Source organism: Hoplias malabaricus, chromosome 14 (assembly GCF_029633855.1).
Source record: "Hoplias malabaricus isolate fHopMal1 chromosome 14, fHopMal1.hap1, whole genome shotgun sequence".
Classification (NCBI taxonomy): Eukaryota; Metazoa; Chordata; class Actinopteri; order Characiformes; family Erythrinidae; genus Hoplias; species Hoplias malabaricus.
In genome coordinates, this window is record NC_089813.1 from 8,599,995 (window position 1) to 8,619,118 (window position 19,124).

The 19,124-nt window shown below is 43.3% G+C and overlaps 1 protein-coding gene across 1 annotated transcript in view; it reads right to left on the reverse strand.

Annotated features, from left to right (window-relative positions):
* Positions 1 to 2,208: 2,208 nt before the first annotated feature.
* adgra2 (adhesion G protein-coupled receptor A2) overlaps positions 2,209 to 19,124 on the reverse strand; it is a 101,095-nt gene continuing 84,179 nt past the window's right edge. Inside the window, exons 10-19 of the mRNA XM_066644491.1 lie at positions 17,831 to 17,980; positions 17,367 to 17,528; positions 15,297 to 15,497; positions 14,067 to 14,256; positions 12,515 to 12,723; positions 11,300 to 11,427; positions 9,559 to 9,682; positions 9,308 to 9,456; positions 6,843 to 6,932; positions 2,209 to 6,496 (exon numbers count right to left, since the gene is read on the reverse strand). Of these exons, the coding sequence (XP_066500588.1) occupies positions 5,029 to 6,496; positions 6,843 to 6,932; positions 9,308 to 9,456; positions 9,559 to 9,682; positions 11,300 to 11,427; positions 12,515 to 12,723; positions 14,067 to 14,256; positions 15,297 to 15,497; positions 17,367 to 17,528; positions 17,831 to 17,980 (2,871 nt within the window). The 3' untranslated portion in view covers positions 2,209 to 5,028. The remainder of the gene's footprint in view (positions 6,497 to 6,842; positions 6,933 to 9,307; positions 9,457 to 9,558; positions 9,683 to 11,299; positions 11,428 to 12,514; positions 12,724 to 14,066; positions 14,257 to 15,296; positions 15,498 to 17,366; positions 17,529 to 17,830; positions 17,981 to 19,124) is intronic.

A 19,124-nucleotide genomic window follows, 5' to 3' on the forward strand; every position in this document is an offset into this window, starting at 1 on the left:
TATAAAAGTGTCAGAATATTTTGGGAATAAATTCACAATTTGTTTAAAGACTATATTATTGTAAAAAGATGAATAAAGTGTATTGTTTTGTAAAAGAAATTCAGACTTTTAAGAGCTTAATATTTTGCTTAATATATGTTAGAATAATGTCAATAATTTTAAAGTCAATATTTCAGGAATACAAACAGGATTTTATGAAACATATTGCCATTCTTTGAGTAAAACATGCTGTCAATACATTGTTGACCAAGGGGTCAGCTTGCAGGCAAACTCATTAGATTTACCTACTTCAGTAATCAAGTGTTTAACCTTGTTAACGGTGTGGTGATTTTGCTAGAAGGATATGAACTGTCATTGCCATGACTGAGCATTTTCTTCTGTTAAACTCCAGTATTCCAAAGTAGGTGTTAAATGGGCAGATATCATTTGACATCAAATGCCTAGATATCAATAAACCTGTGAAGTGGCTACTTGCATATTTATAGATCCACATACTGAATGAAGGTAAAGGTGTAGTCATGTATACACCACTTTTAAGGTATTAAGGGTCTTGGAAATATCCTCTAAACATGACATGTTGATGAACAGGGTTTTAATGACTGAAGAAGGACTAACCAGTTGTAATTATTTTCAATAGGGTTTTGATCTGTGCTCTAGGCATTAATTTTCAATAAAAAGAAACAAACCAGCCACTTTACACAACTAAGGGTTACGACACCTACAGCTGTGCTAAATGTGGACTAAAATGTAGTAATGTTACAGCTAATGACATGAATTCCTGGCTAGAAACTAGAAAATGACAAAACTACATTCACAGTAGGCATGATTGAGGAACCTATTACAACCTATAACACAGCTAGTATTTCCCTCGTCTTCTGAGGTAAGCACTATCACAGTAAACAATTAGCCGTTAATTCAACGTTGAAATAACGTAATGACTGCAACGTATAATATACGTTCTCTTAAGGTTGAAAATGAAAGTTGAAAAGACGACGATTAGACGTATTTTGGACGTCAATTGACGTTATTAATCGGTCCCGAAATAAATTACTTGTATAAAACGCGTTTTGGACGTCCACTGACGTTATCGATTGGTCAACACTTAACTAACTTATTAAGATGAATTTTGGACGTCCAGGGAGGTTCCTTGTTTACTGGGTATGTGTCCTAACTGACTGATAACTGGAGCCACCTAAAGTCAATGCAACAGTGCTGAAATTAGTTTATTAAGTATTTTCGTCTCTTGTAAAAGTGTAAATGCATCGTTAACTGTTATAATCTTTAATTGAAAACACTGGTTGAAATTGGTTAATAATTTCAACGTTCATACGTTACAGGTTTGTGAAGGCGTTTGTTTGTTCTTAGTGAATGAGGCACCGCCCCGCAATTGGCTAATCTACTTGTCAATCACCATCAAACCCTTGGCCATTGGTTGGGGAAGTAATATTTACATTTCGTTTGGCAACCAAGTTTAAAGGCAAATGTTCAAATGCCGTACATTTGTCCTAATTGGCCTATTTTTGCTTCTGGTTTAGCTTATGGACCAATATAGAGCAAACGACGTCCCTCAATTACACTATAACTTTATAGATCCCCTTTATTGAACTGGAGCAGCTTGACTAGTTGAAGTTCACCATGCCCAATGCAACGCGTCGGCTAGAAGTGTAAAAGCATGCAGTTTTGTCAGTGTCGCAGTGGTATTCTCTTCTCTGGAGTGATGGAGCACCATCCAGTGATGTAGGGATGAGTCTGTGGCTTTTGTGATCCAAAACTAATCATCCAAAATTGATTCTGGACCATTTTTGTGGCTCAATCAGATTCTATTAAATCACAAAAATTACATTTTTCAAGTTATTTTCAAGAAGAAAACCTAATGGCTTAAAGTGTGCTTAGATATAACACCTTTGCCTTCATTTAAAACATGTGGATCTAAGAATATACAATAAGTCCCTGCAGATATCTCCACTTACCTGTCTGCCACTCACCTGCAGCTCAGAAGAATGTGATTGGTCCTTTAGGTTTGTAACATAAGAAACCAATGCTTCACCACGGCACCGACTACTTCCATCCCTTATAATATGTTCCAGAGAAATCAACAACACCACAGCGACGTGTTCACCTCAAGGGTCCTCGAAGCCATCGTACAGCAGGACAGAATTAAAAAAGAAGCTTGATTCAGTGCTAATTATTTTATTTTCTTTACTTTGCATCAGAGTTTTTTATAAGGCACAAACTTAAGAGCAAATATATTACTGAAACTGAAAACAAAGTTTTAATTTCGATTTGAATGCAATGTGGCACATATAAATACACATGAAATGTCTGAAATCTCCCTTTTTAAAACCTTGAGGTGACAGAGTCTGCACTAGTTAAACTGAGTTTGTATTGACAAAAAAAAAAACTTTATGGAAAGGGATGAGGAACTGTGGAAAACAATGATGTGTAAAACTCTGGCAATCAAAGAGGTTTGGTATTTTTTGATTTGTACACTGTTAAACACCAGTGTACTCTTTTTCTCAAAATGGAAATGAACTAAACACAGACGTGCTCTTGTGAAAGGAAACAATGACTGTCAGATCTGAGTGAGTATTTCTGCTTTTAAAAGAATACTCCACCATTTCACACGTTCAGGGCTGGGTTTCCACAAGGCTTTGTAGAAGTAAGATCACAGTTAAACGGTGGAGCGAGCATTACTCTCGCAGTGAAGATGATCTTAATACTATGAAGCCTATGGAAAAACTAGGCCTGGGTCATTTTTGTTTAAAGAAGCAACAAGTCATTTTTACCACCAACAAGCAGCAAGCAACATTTATAAAAGTGATCTTTTATTATATTTACATTTTGTTTGTTAAAAGCCACTCACACTAGATTTCAAATCATATTGTAGTCCCTGAATGAATCAGATTTTGCTTCAGAGAGTTACACTTCTTAATCCAAACCACTAGGTGTCAGTAAGAGTTCTTTCATAACATCAACGTGAATAGAATGAATAGAGACTGATTGCTTCTTTGGTTTTCTGTCACATGGCGCTGGTTGCTACATACGGTCAACGTCACAACAAAACCTTATATCTCCGTTTGTTTGTTTGCTTTTGACGTACTTTAAAAACGCTATGTGAAAAATTCACGTTGAATGGTTCAATAGAAAATGCTTGGAGTAAAATCACATTGTTTTCTTTCTCCTTGGAGATACAAGTTTTTGTCCAATGTTGACACTTGTCAAACCCCTGGGTCTGTACATTTTTTATTGACTTCCATTTTAGGGTTAGTCTCAGGGAGAGTTCTGATGTGAAACAAGGGAGACAGAGAGAGAGAGAGATTTGCAAATGCTGCGACAAGAAGAAAAACTTCTTTGGCTTAAAAATCCCTGAACAAACGTGTTAAAGAGAAGCCAGGTCTAATCTAGGACAGACCGAAGATGTGAGGCAGGAATAAGGTTTGTGAAAGGCTGACGGTGCAGTAACACTGATGACAGTTGGCATTGCATATGGCATCATAAATAACAATAAGCTCCTCTTTAGCATAGTGCAGGACCTGTACTGTAATGAAACGACTGCCTTGTGTCTAACACTGGTTTCCCCCTTGGGCTCGGGGTACTAGTTATTCTCTTAGCCTTTGTTCAGAAGGTTGTAGGTCTCCTCATTGGGCCAGAGAAAGTCCAAATGACACCAACATACAACATTTCCCAATGAAAACCCCTTATTCGTCTTAAACAGCCCCTTCCAAACAGTACTTCGAATGGTGTGTGGAAAAGACTTCAATTCAGCAACGGTAAGAGCGTATAAATTACAACCACAAAGACCAAAAGGACCCTGAATTTGCTAATACTGACATGTATACGACATATAAAAAAAGTCTTTGTCTTCATTGGACCACCATGATATGGTGTGGGGTGTGTTTTCCAAGTGCTAGGGTGGGGGGAGGGGGGTAACCATGTTATACATGATTAAAATAGTACAAATTATACATATCCACATCAGGTTTTTCAATAACACAGCAGCAGAATCACCATTGTCCTCAGTTACGATATGACGATATGGCGACTGTTGCGTTTGTTCAGACTGGAGCCAATGTTAACGGACTGGATGAGTCGGCCCAGCAGAGGGCAGGGTAGACTCAAGTTTATCGTTATGGCCTCGGCCTTCCTCTCAAACAGGAGACATGGACAGAAGAGAAGGGGTTACTTCCTCCCTTAGAGCAGACCGTTATCAGCAGAAAATTTGACCAAGATTCCCAGCTCTGATTCCACTGAAAATTGTGGAGAGGAAGTGATTTGGCCAGGAGTTAATGCTTGCCAGACTAGAGAAGGCCAGGAGGTACTTATCAGTGCTAGAGAGTGATTGGACTTAAATACTGTAATGGTTGACCGATACATCCATACATTCATACATACATTCAAACATATACATCTCTCACACGGTCTCTACATAAGAGACAAATAAGCAAGACAAACAAAGTTTAAAAAAAAGGGTTGTACAAGCCAAACAAGCTCTCTGGAAATGAACTTGGAATACAGCTTGAGATCTTCCTTCATCAATATGCATAGAAACAAAGGTCAAAATGGATAAACCGAAGCTTAAAAGATACCTCAAGGAACTCAAACCAAAACTTCTATAGCTTTTAAAAACTCATTGTAGGTAATACTGTAGTAAAAGTCGAGTCACGGAGAAACAATACTGTTGCACTCTTCTTGACAGAACACTTATTTCCGAGGGGTCTGTGGTTGCATAAGCTTCCCTTCACTTCAATTCAATACAGGCACATTTATCAGGTATCCACATCTGGTACGAAACGCACGGGATCCCTCATGAAGCCTCAACCTGACTGCGATATCTGACGGACCGTGTGGTGCGGTTCAGGAAGGTGCGGATTGTTCAAAGCTTTTTTTTTTTTTTTGAAAACGAAACAGGACCAAAGGCTAATCATGGAGGAAGCCAAATGTTTCACTTGGGACAAGCTGAGGCTTTGGGCTCCCATTGCACAAAGAGCAGGTTCCCTAGAAACACAGAGCACTGTCTGCTTCCCAGCGTCACACTGTGGTCTCACTCTTCCAGATGCCTCCCCTCATCCCGACCGAACCCTGGGATTGGTCGCTCGTGTCTAAGTCAATCACCGATCCCTTCAGTGTTCCATTTGGAGCAGCAGCTGCTGTGGACGAGGTGGTCCCGGTGACAGTCCCAGTCACAGTTGTCGTTGCGGTGTTCGACGGGAACGAGCTCCGTTTCGAGTCTCTGTTGCCGGCTGCGGCCAGTTTGAGGTTGTCCCTGCTGGCACTGCGCCGCTGAGGGTTCTGCTGCAAGATGGCACGGCTGGCAACCGAGGGCAGCAGAGGAAATGGTTTCCGGCTTCCACTGCTGCCCCCGTCACTCCCTTCCGAAGGACTGGTCGCCAGCCCCTCGCTGCGGTGCCTCCCGTTGGTCAATGGTCCATTCTGGCTTTCGGAATGACTGTTCCGGAGGCTTCCATTCTCGCTGGATGCGTGTCTATGAAGATGATGGATGTTGACTTGGTCCAGCCCTGGTGGGCCCAAGGCTCCCACGCTTCCCCCAGCTCCTCGTAGACCTTTGAGCCGGTAATGTCCCCTGCCCTCTCCCCGATGATGATGATGATACTGGGTACTCCCTGCTTTAGTTCTACTGTTAGCCTTCCTCTTTTGGGGCTGCTGAGCAGGCAGCGTGATGCTGACACTGGGTAGCAGGTTGTTAGCAGGCTTGCTGTTGGTATTGGTGGTGTTCTCTGTGCTGGTGCTAGTGTTGGTGTTGGTTCCGGCCAGACCACGGGTAGCATTGTTGGCGTTCTCTTGCGTCACCTGCAGGAGGTTGGTGAGCTTGCAGGGGCCAGTTCCTACGCTGCTGGTGCCGCTTGGCGTAGAGGACGACCTGGCAGACGACGAATAGTTGTTGGGCTCTGCCTGAGGATGGCATGTCACGAAAAGCTGCGAGCCTCTTTCCGAGTTGCTCTGGACCCCAGTAGTGGCGGGGCTATAGGCCGGAATCGGCTGCGAGCGATGATACCCTGGGCAGCATCCTAGCCAGGCCGCTTGCACGTCCAGTCGCTTGAAGCAGTGATGCATCACCAAGAAGATGCCCAGCCCTGTGGCCGTCCCCCCGTACAAGCAGCTGAAGAGTTTCCTCTCTCTGTCCACATGCCACATCGCCATGGCGGCGCAGCACCACAGAAGCAAGAACACAAACTGCGCCACCACCAACGCCAAGAACTGCACCTTCAGCGAGTACTGGTCCTCCACCACGATCCCAGCATGCAGCGGCCCGACTGCAGAGTCAGTCGAAAGCAGGCTGGTGCTGCCGCTGAGCGCAGGCTGGCCCTCGGGCAAGGGGGTGGAACCAGAGGTGGAGCATGGCGGGTCTTTGGCTTTCTGGGAGTTACGGCACCTCAGACGAGCCACGGTACACAGGAAATAGATCCAGGTCACCACGATCACCAGGCCGGCCGGGACGTAGAACGCGCCGATACTGGGTTGCCATACCAACCAGCAGCTGCAGAAGAGGAGGGAGGGGTGTGTGTTGGGGGGGGGGCAGGATAAAAGAGGCAGTAAAAAAGTCAGAGAGGGCAAGGGCAATGCATCACTCAAATGACAGAAACACAAAAAGAGCTCTGTTTCAGAAAGACTCTTGTTAAAGATAATTACTGGAATGTGTAATAAATCTAAGGGCACCATAACGGGGGTCCCAGAGGCAGCGTATCATGATCAGTAAAGTAGTATATGATTTTTTTTTCTGTATTGCTATTAATTCATTGGTTTCTGTTTGTCTTAATACACTATTTACATCTGTTTCCTACAGGAACATGCTGAAGGTCTGTCAGAGTAATATTTCTGCTCACTAAGGGATGCTGTCTCCGTAGTTGTTGATGTTGACAGCTGCAGTGATGCCACATATGATGAGCGGGACGCCCCCGGCAATCAAATAAAACCTGCAGAGGGTAAAGAGATGGAAGGTTTCAGGAGACAAGGACACAGAGGCAAGTAATGACAATAATGTATCGCATACCTACAACACTATGATGCCTATGATGGGATCGGTCAACGTTGGCTCTCAAACCAAAAGTGTTGTGTTCTCAAACATTTCTGCGCTGTTAGGTCGGAGCAAAAATGTGGAACATCTGAGGGACCTTGAGCACTTGTTTGTGAAGCACTCATTCATTCTTCAGTTTGTCAGTTATATAAACCCTTGCTGTTTGATACGTTTATCAGAGTTGTATGATAAATCGTGCCCAGCTGTAAAACTACACCATTATATTCGTATTCACTCATTGTCTGTAACTGCTTCATCCTGTTTGGAGTCACTTTGGGTCCAGAGCCTGCATGGAATCCTTGGGCACAAGGCAGAAACACACTCTGGACATCACAGGACACCACACACTCACACGTGGATGGTTTAGCATAGCCTACATATATTAGCATACATGAAACCGTATCACAGGGAGACACGGTGGCCGGCAGGTAGTGTTGCAGTCACACAGCTCCAGGGGCCTGGAGGTTGTGGGTTCGATTCCCGCTCCGGGTGACTGTCTGTGAGAAGTGTGGTGTGTTCTCCCTGTGTCTGTGTGGGTTTCCTCCGGGTGACTGTCTGTGAGGAGTGTGGTGTGTTCTCCCTGTGTCTGCGTGGGTTTCCTCCCGGTGACTATCTGTGAGGAGTGTGGTGTGTTCTCCCTGTGTCTGCGTGGGTTTCCTCCAGGTGACTGTCTGTGAGGAGTGTGGTGTGTTCTCCCTGTGTCTGTGTGGGTTTCCTCCAGGTGACTGTCTGTGAGGAGTGTGGTGTGTTCTCCCTGTGTCCGCGTGGGTTTCCTCCGGGTGACTGTCTGTGAGGAGTGTGGTGTGTTCTCCCTGTGTCTGCGTGGGTTTCCTCCGGGTGCTCCGGTTTCCTCCCACAGTCCAAAACACACGTTGGTAGGTGGATTGGTGACTTAAAAGTGTGTGTGTCGCCGTGTGAAGGACTGGCGCCCCCTCCAGGGTGTATGGAGGGATTCCATACATGTATTATATACATGTATTCCAATACATATGTATTCCTGCCTTGTGCCCAATGATTCCAGGTAGGCTCTGGACCCACCGTGACCCTGAACTGGATAAGCGCTTACAGATAATGAATGAATGAATGAATGAAACCGAATCACGCCGGAAACCCGCACAGACACAGGGAGAACACACCACACTCCTCACAGTTGGGAAAAACTTCTGTTTTCCACAAAATCTCATTAAAATGTTATTGTCTTGAGAAAACTTTCTTCATTTTGTAGCGATAGTTAAGGAAACAGTTCTATAAATGAGCCACATTAAGGAAATAAAATGAACTCAATATCCTTGAAAATATGAATAAAAAATGCATTTCAAGACTTTGAAACAAAACCTTGTACCAAAACCTCACAAGGAACTTAAAAGGAAAAAGCAACTTCCATTCTGGTCATTATGCAGCATTTCTATTGGTCCATTCTTCATGGAAACGTGACACAGAGTAAAGAGCAGCTATTCTTTTCCTACTATGCTCATATTTTGAACAGAGACACTGACAGCAACACATGCATTCAGCTGGACTTTCGTATGTGCTCTATGTGGGAGAGAAAGAGAGAGATGGGGAACAGGGGATGATTTATCCCAGGGAGCAGGCCCTGTGTGTGGGGAAACCCTGCGGGGTGGGTGGCTACCACTGGGGTCACCGGCAGAGAAGTCAGGAGGTCAGCCGTACAGTGTGAGAACCAGGACTTGGGGGATGAAGGCTGTATCTATGGCCCAGTGTGTGTGTGTGTCTACATGCGTGACTGACAGTTAACATTATCCCTTATTAGATTTATGGCTTTCCTCTACACTTTTATGTAATCCATTCTCCTTACATTCCCCATATTCCTCTCTCTCTCTCTCTCTCTCTCTCTCTCTCTCTCTCTCCATTCTAACAGATGGCTCATAGTTCTACAAAGAACAATGGCCGTCTTTGACTGGTCAGGTTTTCCACATCGTGGTGGTCTTTGCGCTTGCTCGCTTGTCTGTAAACAGTGCTTTACAGGCTCCGATTTATCTCGTCCACCTCTGTCCATCTCTAAAACCCTCGTCCCATACCATGCTCAGAAAGCCATTAATATGGACAGAAACAGCAGCATCATTGTCTACGCATCAAGGCCATATTGTGGCGATACTGAACTGTTTAGTCCCCCAGCTTTGGTCAGTACACCACAGGATGATGTGAGATTATTATGATTATGATAAAAATGTGTAATTATGGGGTTAAATAAGAGGAGAAATAAGGAATACAACAAAATGTGTGTTCCCACCTCGGCCCAGTGGCATCACTGACCTGAGCATGGGACGCTGGGTGGGCGGCATGGCTGCCTCGCCCTCCGGTTGCCGTGGAGTCCGCATTAATGCCTCTTTATACAGCACACGAGCACTAACACCGATCCACAAGAGCGTGGACAAAGAGGAGTAATGCAGGGCGATCCCCACCTAAAAAAACACACACAAGAAAAAAAGAATGTAAAAATAAATAGTGTTTTCGTCCTCGTTCAAGTGACTTAAATGACACTACACCACAAAACTGACTCTTACCGCCTGGCACACCACTGGGTAACTGGTGAGGGTGATGCCCCCAGCGAACACCGCTGTCACCATGGCGATGTGGAAACAGGTGTTGAGGAGGGTGTGCCAACTCTTCCTCGTAATTTTGATGGAGCTGTAAACAGAAATAAGAACGGATGGTGACATCCCTATTTTTTGCTACTGTACTCAAAGAGAAAAATACATTTGGGTCCAGTTTCACTGCTTCATTGCTGTACTTCTCTGTGATTGGTCACTGATATCAGGGGGAGGGGAGAGGGACAAGGGTGGTTACAGAGTGCAGTTTCTGCAGTGCTGAGCCCAGAGTAGCAATGACAGAGGCTCTATTCTCCTTGTTACAGCTCAGTGGAGCATCACAATGAGGCTGAAGCTGTAATTCCATGGTGAAAAAAATAACACCTATTGTTGCTTTAATTCTCAACCTAAAGAAAAGGTCTACTGCATTTGTATTAGTTACTCAGTATTTTGTTAGTCATTTCTTCCAGTGATTATTTTCACACTATGAAACAACCATGGGCGGCACAGTGGTGCAGCAGGTAGTGTTGCAGTCACACAGCTCCAGGGACCTGGAGGTTGTGGGTTCGATTCCTGCTCCGGGTGACTGTCTGTGAGGAGTGTGGTGTGTTCTCCCTGTGTCTGCGTGGGTTTCCTCCGGGTGACTGTCTGTGAGGAGTGTGGTGTTTTCTCCCTGTGTCTGCGTGGGTTTCCTCCGGGTGACTGTCTGTGAGGAGTGTGGTGTGTTCTCCCTGTGTCTGCGTGGGTTTCCTCCGGGTGACTGTCTGTGAGGAGTGTGGTGTGTTCTCCCTGTGTCTGCGTGGGTTTCCTCCGGGTGACTGTCTGTGAGGAGTGTGGTGTGTTCTCCCTGTGTCTGCGTGGGTTTCCTCCGGGTGACTGTCTGTGAGGAGTGTGGTGTGTTCTCCCTGTGTCTGCGTGGGTTTCCTCCGGGTGACTGTCTGTGAGGAGTGTGGTGTGTTCTCCCTGTGTCTGCGTGGGTTTCCTCCGGGTGACTCTCTGTGAGGAGTTGGTGTGTTCTCCCTGTGTCCGCGTGGGTTTCCTCCAGGTGATCCGGTTTTCTCCCACACTCCAAAAACACACGTTGGTAGGTGGATTGGCGACTCAAAAGTGTCGGTGGGTGTGAGTGTGTGAGTGAATGTGTGAGTGTGTGTGTTGCCCTGTGAAGGACTGGCGCCCCCTCCAGGGTGTATTCCCGCCTTGCGCCCAATAATTCCAGGTAGGCTCTGGACCCACCGCGACCCTGAACTGGATAAGGGTTACAGATAATGGATGAATGAATGAAACAACTATTATACTGACACCTAGTGGCCTGGATGTGACAAAAATTCTGCACCAAACTTATTTCAAAAACCGCCACTCGATGGAGAATAAACTGGTTCATTCGGGTACTAAAAAGTCATTTGATTCTTGATCTCATTTGAGGTGCACTTTATGGAAATATTGTCAAAATAGCAAATAATCACTTTAATAAACACTCTTTACTATTTTTTTGTTTGTGTGTTTGTTTTTTGAAGGGAACATACTTCTTCCTTAAAGAAAATTTATATCATTATTTAAATATTAATACATTTATTTAAATATAAATAACGAATACTCCCTGATATTCATGGGTGGGACAATTTCTGAATTTACAATTTACAGATTAGTTAAAAGTAGACTGTTGAATGTAATTATTATTCAGCCTTTTTGTGTCTCATTTGAATATCCCATGCAGTACCTGTGGTGCAGGATGTAGGTGAAGATAATGGTGAAGAGGCAGAGGAGGAGCACTGCAGTACAGGTGTAGACCACTGGGTGGAGCACCTCCATAGGAGCAGGGGACGAACTTGGGAAATCAGGTACCTCCTGAGAGAGAGAGAGAGATTACCAAAGCGTTACTAAAACCTCATACTATGCCTTCACATCCACAGACTAATTGCCTCATCCTCCTGTTTCGTAAGTGTTAACTAAGGTCTAGGACCACATTCCTAAGCCCTTGGCTTTGCCAAATCCTACATGAAACTCAGGCTCTAATTAAACTCCAACATCCTTCAAGTTTCTGCTATATCTCGAGATATGACATGAACGATACGAAAGTCAAACTCGGTGCCAGAGGTAAACAGCTCCCCCAGTGAACGTCGAATCATTTCCAGGATTTTGACAGACCTAGCCTAGCGTAACCTTAATATCTCCGACTGAACGTCAGGAAAAGAGCTATGTAGTGTTAAATCTGTTCGTAATGAGATATGTGTCCTCCCCGTGTAGAAGAATGAGTGCACGGCTATAGCAGGGCAGTTAGGGCAGAGGATCTCATTAGCGAGATAAGACTACACTACAGCCTAACCATCAATCTGCGGACGTCTCACACTGCTATCAGCTGCACTGCATGCTAATGCTAAAGTGGGATGTGTGCTACACACGGAATGATCACTGGATTAGGAACACCTACCTTGTATCTACATACAATGTCCATTTTCTCAGCTCCACTGACCGTACAGATAAACAATTACAGACTGTAGTCCATGTTCTTAAATGGTCAGGACCACCATGATTACGGTGGTGGATCATTCTCAGTGATGCAGTAACACTGACCTGGTGGTGGTGTGTTAGTGTGTATTGTGCTGGTACAAGTGGATCAGACACAGCAGTGTGGCTGGAGTTTTTAAAGCCCTAATTCTCACTGCTGCACTGAGAACAGTGCACCAACCAAAAACATCTGTGAAGGACTTAAGGACGACCAACACAAACTGTGCAGCGACAGAGGAGCTCTCTGACTACTTCTACAAGGTGGACCAACGAGGTAAGTGTGTCTAACAGAGTGGACATAGTTTAGAAACACAACACAGTGAAGTCACTGTGTAACCTGGGACTAGGCTTTAATCCCAGTCCAGGAGATGGACCCTTAGTCGCCTATTCTCTTATCTTTTCCTTTGGCTTTGAGCTATAGCTTTACCTGAAGCACAGCATAGTTGCTGAGCACAGAGCAGCGTAATGTAGAAATGCTTGAGTCACTGCGAGCTAGCTGACAGCCGTTTGAACTCCAACTCCCATGATGCTTCAGTGCCTGCAGACTCCAATGGGCAGCCACAGGGTCACTGCCAGGGGATGTGTGGCGTAGAGACACTATGATGGGTGCTGACTGGTTCCACATGGTGCATCCGTCTGTGAAAAGAGAGAGAGGGGGGGGGGTGTTCAGGCTAATGTGCTCAATCAGGCGAAAGAGATGTCTGAAGATTCGGTTGATTGGATTTGCTAAATCGAGTTACAACATTATTGACCACAATAAAAACAATGATGTCAGTTTCTTTGCAGGTTTTCCATTTTTACACCGTCTTTTCCAGCACTAATTCACATTCTTTCCATCCTAGTCAAGTACACAGAGGGAAACAGTGCTGTGTCCAGCAAGCTATTTTGGCCTGGACCATGTTTTTCTCTTTCAACTATCAATCACTGTCTATAAAGGGTATATATTCTACCCCCTTTTTTTCCAGAAGTGAACACAGTTTCTTAATGAAACGTCTGTGACATGCTCTGGTCAAAATGCCACAAGGATCAAACACCACAGCAGCGTTCTCACCCTATCTAAACAGCTCTCTTAAGAGCTTCAGTCCTGTTGTTTTAACTCTCAGTTTCTCCATGTTTAATCAGGATATTGTGTAGTGTAGTGTTTGTTTGGCTCTGTTTAACCCCATCTTTGAACTCTCACATAAACTCAAGTCCAATTCTAAAGTCTCTGTACTCCACATATGAAGCAGCACAAAATCAGAATTGCTTGGGGTGTTTGTCAACTCAGATAGACCACAAAAACTGACAGTGTTGTTATAGTTCACAGTTGGTGGGCTCCAGATTAATCTGTACATGCACTGAACCAGTATTTTTTTTCATATGTCCCCTTTTACTGGAGCTTAATTCTAATGAGCAATACAAAAATGGCCATCAAAAAGGAACAGGAAGAGAGGTTGACAGTTGCGAAAATGACCACAAACAGTGGAAAATGTGAGAGCACAGATCAGGGGCTGGAGAAATGTTTGAAACAAAACCTCATATCTAAATATTTGCTGGCTTTTTTTGTGTTTGGACATAATTAAAAAAAAAATTCAGTTCACTCTTTTATATAATTTTATGATGAAAAAAACAATAAAATGCCCCAAAATGCCTTGGGTTTGATACACTGTATGACCAAATGTATTCAGACACCTGACTATGCCCTCATTTGTGAGCTTGGAGCTTGGTATACGCCTGTTAGCAACGGGTGTGGCTGAAATATCTGATCTCAATAGTTAGAAGTGTGATATTTTTGGTCGTGTGGTAGTGTCTTCAAAGCTTTCCACATTTCCACCATGTTTTCCTGCAGTTTCCAGTGAAATAGTACTACGTTTGTTTGCTTAATTTGCACCTGCTTTTATTTCTTGACCGCCAATTAACGTTTTAAATAGTGTTTAGATGAAGTTGCAGATCTGTATCGCCATGTTATGAATATTTTCCTGTAAAAACAGGTGACTCACCCAGACCTACGTAGATGACTGGTGTGTTCACACTGCGTCTTCTAGCAAAGTCCGACAGACCGCTATAGTTTCCGACAAAAGGAAAGAATCTTCCAGTGCGGAAAGCCACAAACTGCAGTTTACAGTCCACAGGAGCGGACGGAGAAAAGAGGGATGGAGGGAGAGATACGGACGCAAGTGCTATGGCATTCTGTGAAAAGACAGAAGAGTCTTGGAATGAGTTACAGCAAATTAGCTACATCACATTTTAAAGACACGTTTAAGGCAGTTTCATAAATGCTAGCATTATTAATTATGAAAACGTTAGGATATAATGGGTCACACACACACACACACCTTGTAAATGTAAAGTCAGAGACAGCAGCTCATCTTTTAGCTTTTTAGCTTTCATAGTTTAAGCTAGGCTTTTGCTGCCCAGTGTGCGTTAGCCTAGTCCTCCCATAGTCCTTCATCAATGGTTACATGATTATGTCCACAGAAAACTGTTGACAAACATTTTTTGGTGGACTATTTTCAGTCCAGCAGTAACACTGAGGGGTTTATAAACTCCAGCAGCACTGCTGTGTCTAATCCATACCAACACAACACACAATAACACAACACCACCATGTCAGTGGTGGCCAGGCAGTGTATAAGTTAATGCTTTGACATTATTAAATGTCTCCCTAATCCTTCATTAGTGTTGTGATATTTAGCGAATTCGTGCTAAAAACACAAGTGAATTCAGACACTTTCACTGTCCGTTGCTTAGTAACAAGAAACTAGCATTTCTGGTTCACGTTCAGCTCATGTAGTCAGTTACGGTGTTTAATAGAAATTACGAGTGCGCAGAGGGAAGGGAGATTGTAGTGTCCTGCAAATCACACTCAAATTACTTTTACAATTCAGACACTCAATAGTGACTTAAAACGTAAACAGTGAGCTGTTTCATACACTAAAAGTGTTTTAACTGTTCTAGAAATATATAGACAAGACACGAGAGAAAAGAGGGATAGAAGCAGTTGCCATGTGTCATTCTAAGCACAAAAGAATGAATTAGCCAATGTATTAACTACTATACAATACACTGATTGCATTCTCAAACGTGTTAAAATTACGAATAATAATAAAATATCAAGTTAACATAATGGGATTAAAATAATACTAATGTTTCTGCATTAGCATTTAATGCTAAGCTAACTTAGCTGTTAGCGTGAAACTGATGAAGTATGTTTAACCTTTCTTTTTCACCTTTAAAGGGAAAGCATTCAGCGAAGTGTTGTGAGTTCCTGTTGTACAGCGGAAGCGTAGGTGTTGTTCAGGGACGGATTCTGTTGTGTCCAAACCAGAAGGGGCACCTGAATTTTCTCGTCTCTGATACACAGTGCAGCTCATACCAGTGAACTGAGCAGGGCGGATTAAATGAGCCTCCATCACGATGTTTCGAGATATCTGCGAAGCAGGGATAATAGACCAATATTATTACAGGTATTGTATTATTTACTTATATGTTGCATTCTCATTTACATTTAGGCATTTGGGAGATGCTCTTATCCTGTTGTGAAACATGCAACAAAAGTTGGCAGCCTTGCCAAAGGACTGTATTCTTTCTAAGCTGGGAATCAGTACGTGGAGGCAGTGGTGTTCCCCGTTATGACAGAACCTCTCTCAAAGCCAAAAGTTAACAGAAATAAAAAAAAAATTATGTAAAATACCCTTTTCCAGCAAAAAAAGGTGCAATTTAGTCATTTTTTTTGTTTTGTTTTGATTAATGTTGAATCTAACCCAGTACTCTATCCCTTTAAATGCCAGACGTGTTGGAAGGTGGGTGCTTCATCCTGATTGGCTGTATCGCTGTAACGATCATCCTGATCGTTATCAGAATTTTGGTATCGACTTTGTACCGAATTACCGGTTCTTGTGAAATACCTTCTGAAATTTGCAAATTAAAAAATATTTAAGTTCTACCCATCTTTACAAATCATTCAAAGATATCAGAAAGTTAAATATTATCTGCAAATTTTTAAAAAGATCATTTGGAACATGGACAGTAAACCAACCCTGAAATTACCTTTGCATTCTGTTAATTCGGATGTCTTTATATTTAGCTAGCTTATCTGTGCTAATAAATAATAATGTTGCTATATTTTCCTATGTTTATTTATAGTTTTTTTAATATTATTATATGTCGATTATTTTTATTTTATTTTTATTTTTTGTAAAATACAGCAGGTGCAGCAGGTAGTGTTGCAGTCACACAGCTCCAGGGACTGTCTGTGAGGAGTGTGGTGTGTTCTCCCTGTGCCCGCGTGGGTTTCCTCCGGGTGACTGTCTGTGAGGAGTGTGGTGTGTTCTCCCTGTGTCTGCGTGGGTTTCCTCCGGGTGCTTCAGTTTCCTCTCACAGTCCAAAAACACACATTGGTAGGTGGATTGGCGACTCAAAAGTGTCTGTAGGTGTGAGTGAGTGTGTGTCGCCCTGTGAAGGACTGGCGCCCCCTACAGGGTGTGTTCCTGCCTTGCGCCCTATGATTCCAGGCAGACTCTGGACCCACCGCGACCCTGAACTGGGTAAGCGCTTACAGATAATGAATGAATGAATGAATGAAAATAGGGCCTACTAGCATAGCTCCACCCTAGAACAGACCATGTATAAGAGCTTAACGGACACTTCTGTTTTGACAGCCATAAAAAAAAACCTCCCATTTCACACACGCTGCATACTGAACCCAACTTCTGTTGTTTTATTTCAGCAGAACTTGTCTCACAGCAAGGCTAATGTGTAAATGAAGAACCCCTGCAAACTTCCCACACTGAATGCTACGATTGTTCTGCGATCTTGTGTTAGCCCTAAGGCTACACAGCATTAAACTCTGAGAGAATAAACACAGTGTGCACTTCCTTTAGTCAGGGCTCCGCCACATTACCAGAAACTGTGAAATATGTTCAGCATTTTTTGCAATGATAGAAACAAGTAAAGGAAATCAAAGGGAATTCAGTCAATTAATAGCAATATAATCTTCAGAGGAGGCTAGCACAAAGCTAGCGGCAGCATCTTTTCAAACTGCTTCCAACAGAACCTCATGGGAAAGCTCAACACACTTGAAGCAGGACACTAATTACCAATTATATGATTTTACCAGATGCTTGAGTTCACCAGCATCACTCCTGACAGGGGAAAGGAAGGGCCATCCAAGGGCCATGGACGACTGAGACTTCAGACTCATGATCTCCAGATGATGAAGCCAGTGTTTACATAGTTACGCCACTTATGAGCCACTAAAAGAATTAACATTTTATGTACAATCTAACAGCGTTACCTACCATGGAGAGGTGCTGAGCATTGGGGTGGAGCTGTGGCCAGGCCAGAGTTTCCAGAGAGTGAACAATGGAGCTACACGCCCTTTCCTCCTTCTGAGCACGGGACAAGATCTGATCATCCACCTGCATCAGGTTACTGCCCATCTCCACCAGCACTTCAGACAGCTGAAAGAGCAGCCAACCATATTTATAGGAAGACAGTAATAGGGTTGAAAATGATATTTTATTAGTCATTATGACGATATTCACTTTGTAATAGTTGTACTGCAGAACAATAGAATATGTAAATTAGCCCTCTAACGAGTCACTTTACATTTTGTACACATGTATGTACAGAACTATATATTCATCAGAATATTTTTAAAGTTATTGTTACATTATATTAAGGATTAGCTAAAAATAATTACCCTTCTCTGATACAAAGACTACATGATAATTGCTTGAACGCAGCTGAACACAGACGTTACCTCACGCAGTGGTTTGATGTAGTCCATAAATTTCTGCATCATCTGTGCCACATAGAGAACGTCCACCGTGTCCGTGAATCCTGCTGCCTCCAGAGTGTATGATCTCACCTGATGTGCTAGAGTCACAGCATTGGACGCATTGATGGGCATCTAAAGCAGAACAAATACAAGGAACAGTCAGTACACCATTGCTTATAGGATTCAGGTGTCTCTCGTTAATAAACTCATTTCAATGTGGATTTACCTTTGAACTGCATTTAAACATCTCACTAGAGGCTAATTAACTACTGTAAAGCAATGCTAGTCATTTTTAAAACTATAAATGTGTATGACACCCGTTCACAGTTCAAGCATCTGAATGCTGGAAGTTTTTATTGCAGCAAGTGTAGTCAAAAATTACATAAAAAGCAAATTTTATATAAGTTATAACTGTTATCAAATTAGTGTTCTCTCTGTGTCTGCGTGGGTTTCCTCCGGGTGACTGTCTGTGAGGAGTGTGGTGTGTTCTCCCTGTGTCTGCGTGGGTTTCCTCCGGGTGCTCCGGTTTCCTCCCACAGTCCAAAAACACACGTTGGTAGGTGGATTGGCGACTCAAAATGGTCCGTAGGTGTGAGTGTGTAAGTGAATGTGTGAGTTGCCCTGTGAATGACTGGCGCCCCCTCCAGGGTGTATTCCCGCCTTGCGCCCAATGATTCCAGGTAGGCTCTGGACCCACCGCGACCCTGAACTGGATAAGGGTTACAGATAATGAATGAATGAATGAATGTTATCAAATTAGGGAGGACATTTATGATTTGTAATCATTTACCAGTATGGGGAACAGTTATATTATGTACCTTCAGAGTGTTCACTGGTTCTGCTCCCATCTTCCTCAATAGACTCTTAAAACCATACGTTAGCGCCCGCCCTCTCCGTTCCTCAAAGGAGCACCAACTAACACGACCAACCCCCCCGTACAGGTCAGTCGAGGTTATTCTCATCTCTGGTACCATGCTGGTGGAACGAGCTTCCAAGCACGAGCTTGCATCAGAGCAACAGAAACCCTCTCCGCATTCAAGAAATTCTTGAAGACCCAGCTCTTCCGAGAGTATCTCTTGCACTGAATGTCTTTCTTTAATGCACTTATTACTTCCTGGCATATTGCACTCAATGTAAGGTAATCTGTATAAATTTTGCTGTAGTTTGATTGTTTGTAAGTCACTTTGGATAAAAGCGTCTGCCAAATGCATAACTGTAAATGTAACTGTTTATGTACGTCCAAAATGAATTAATACAGATCATTGTTTATGTTTAA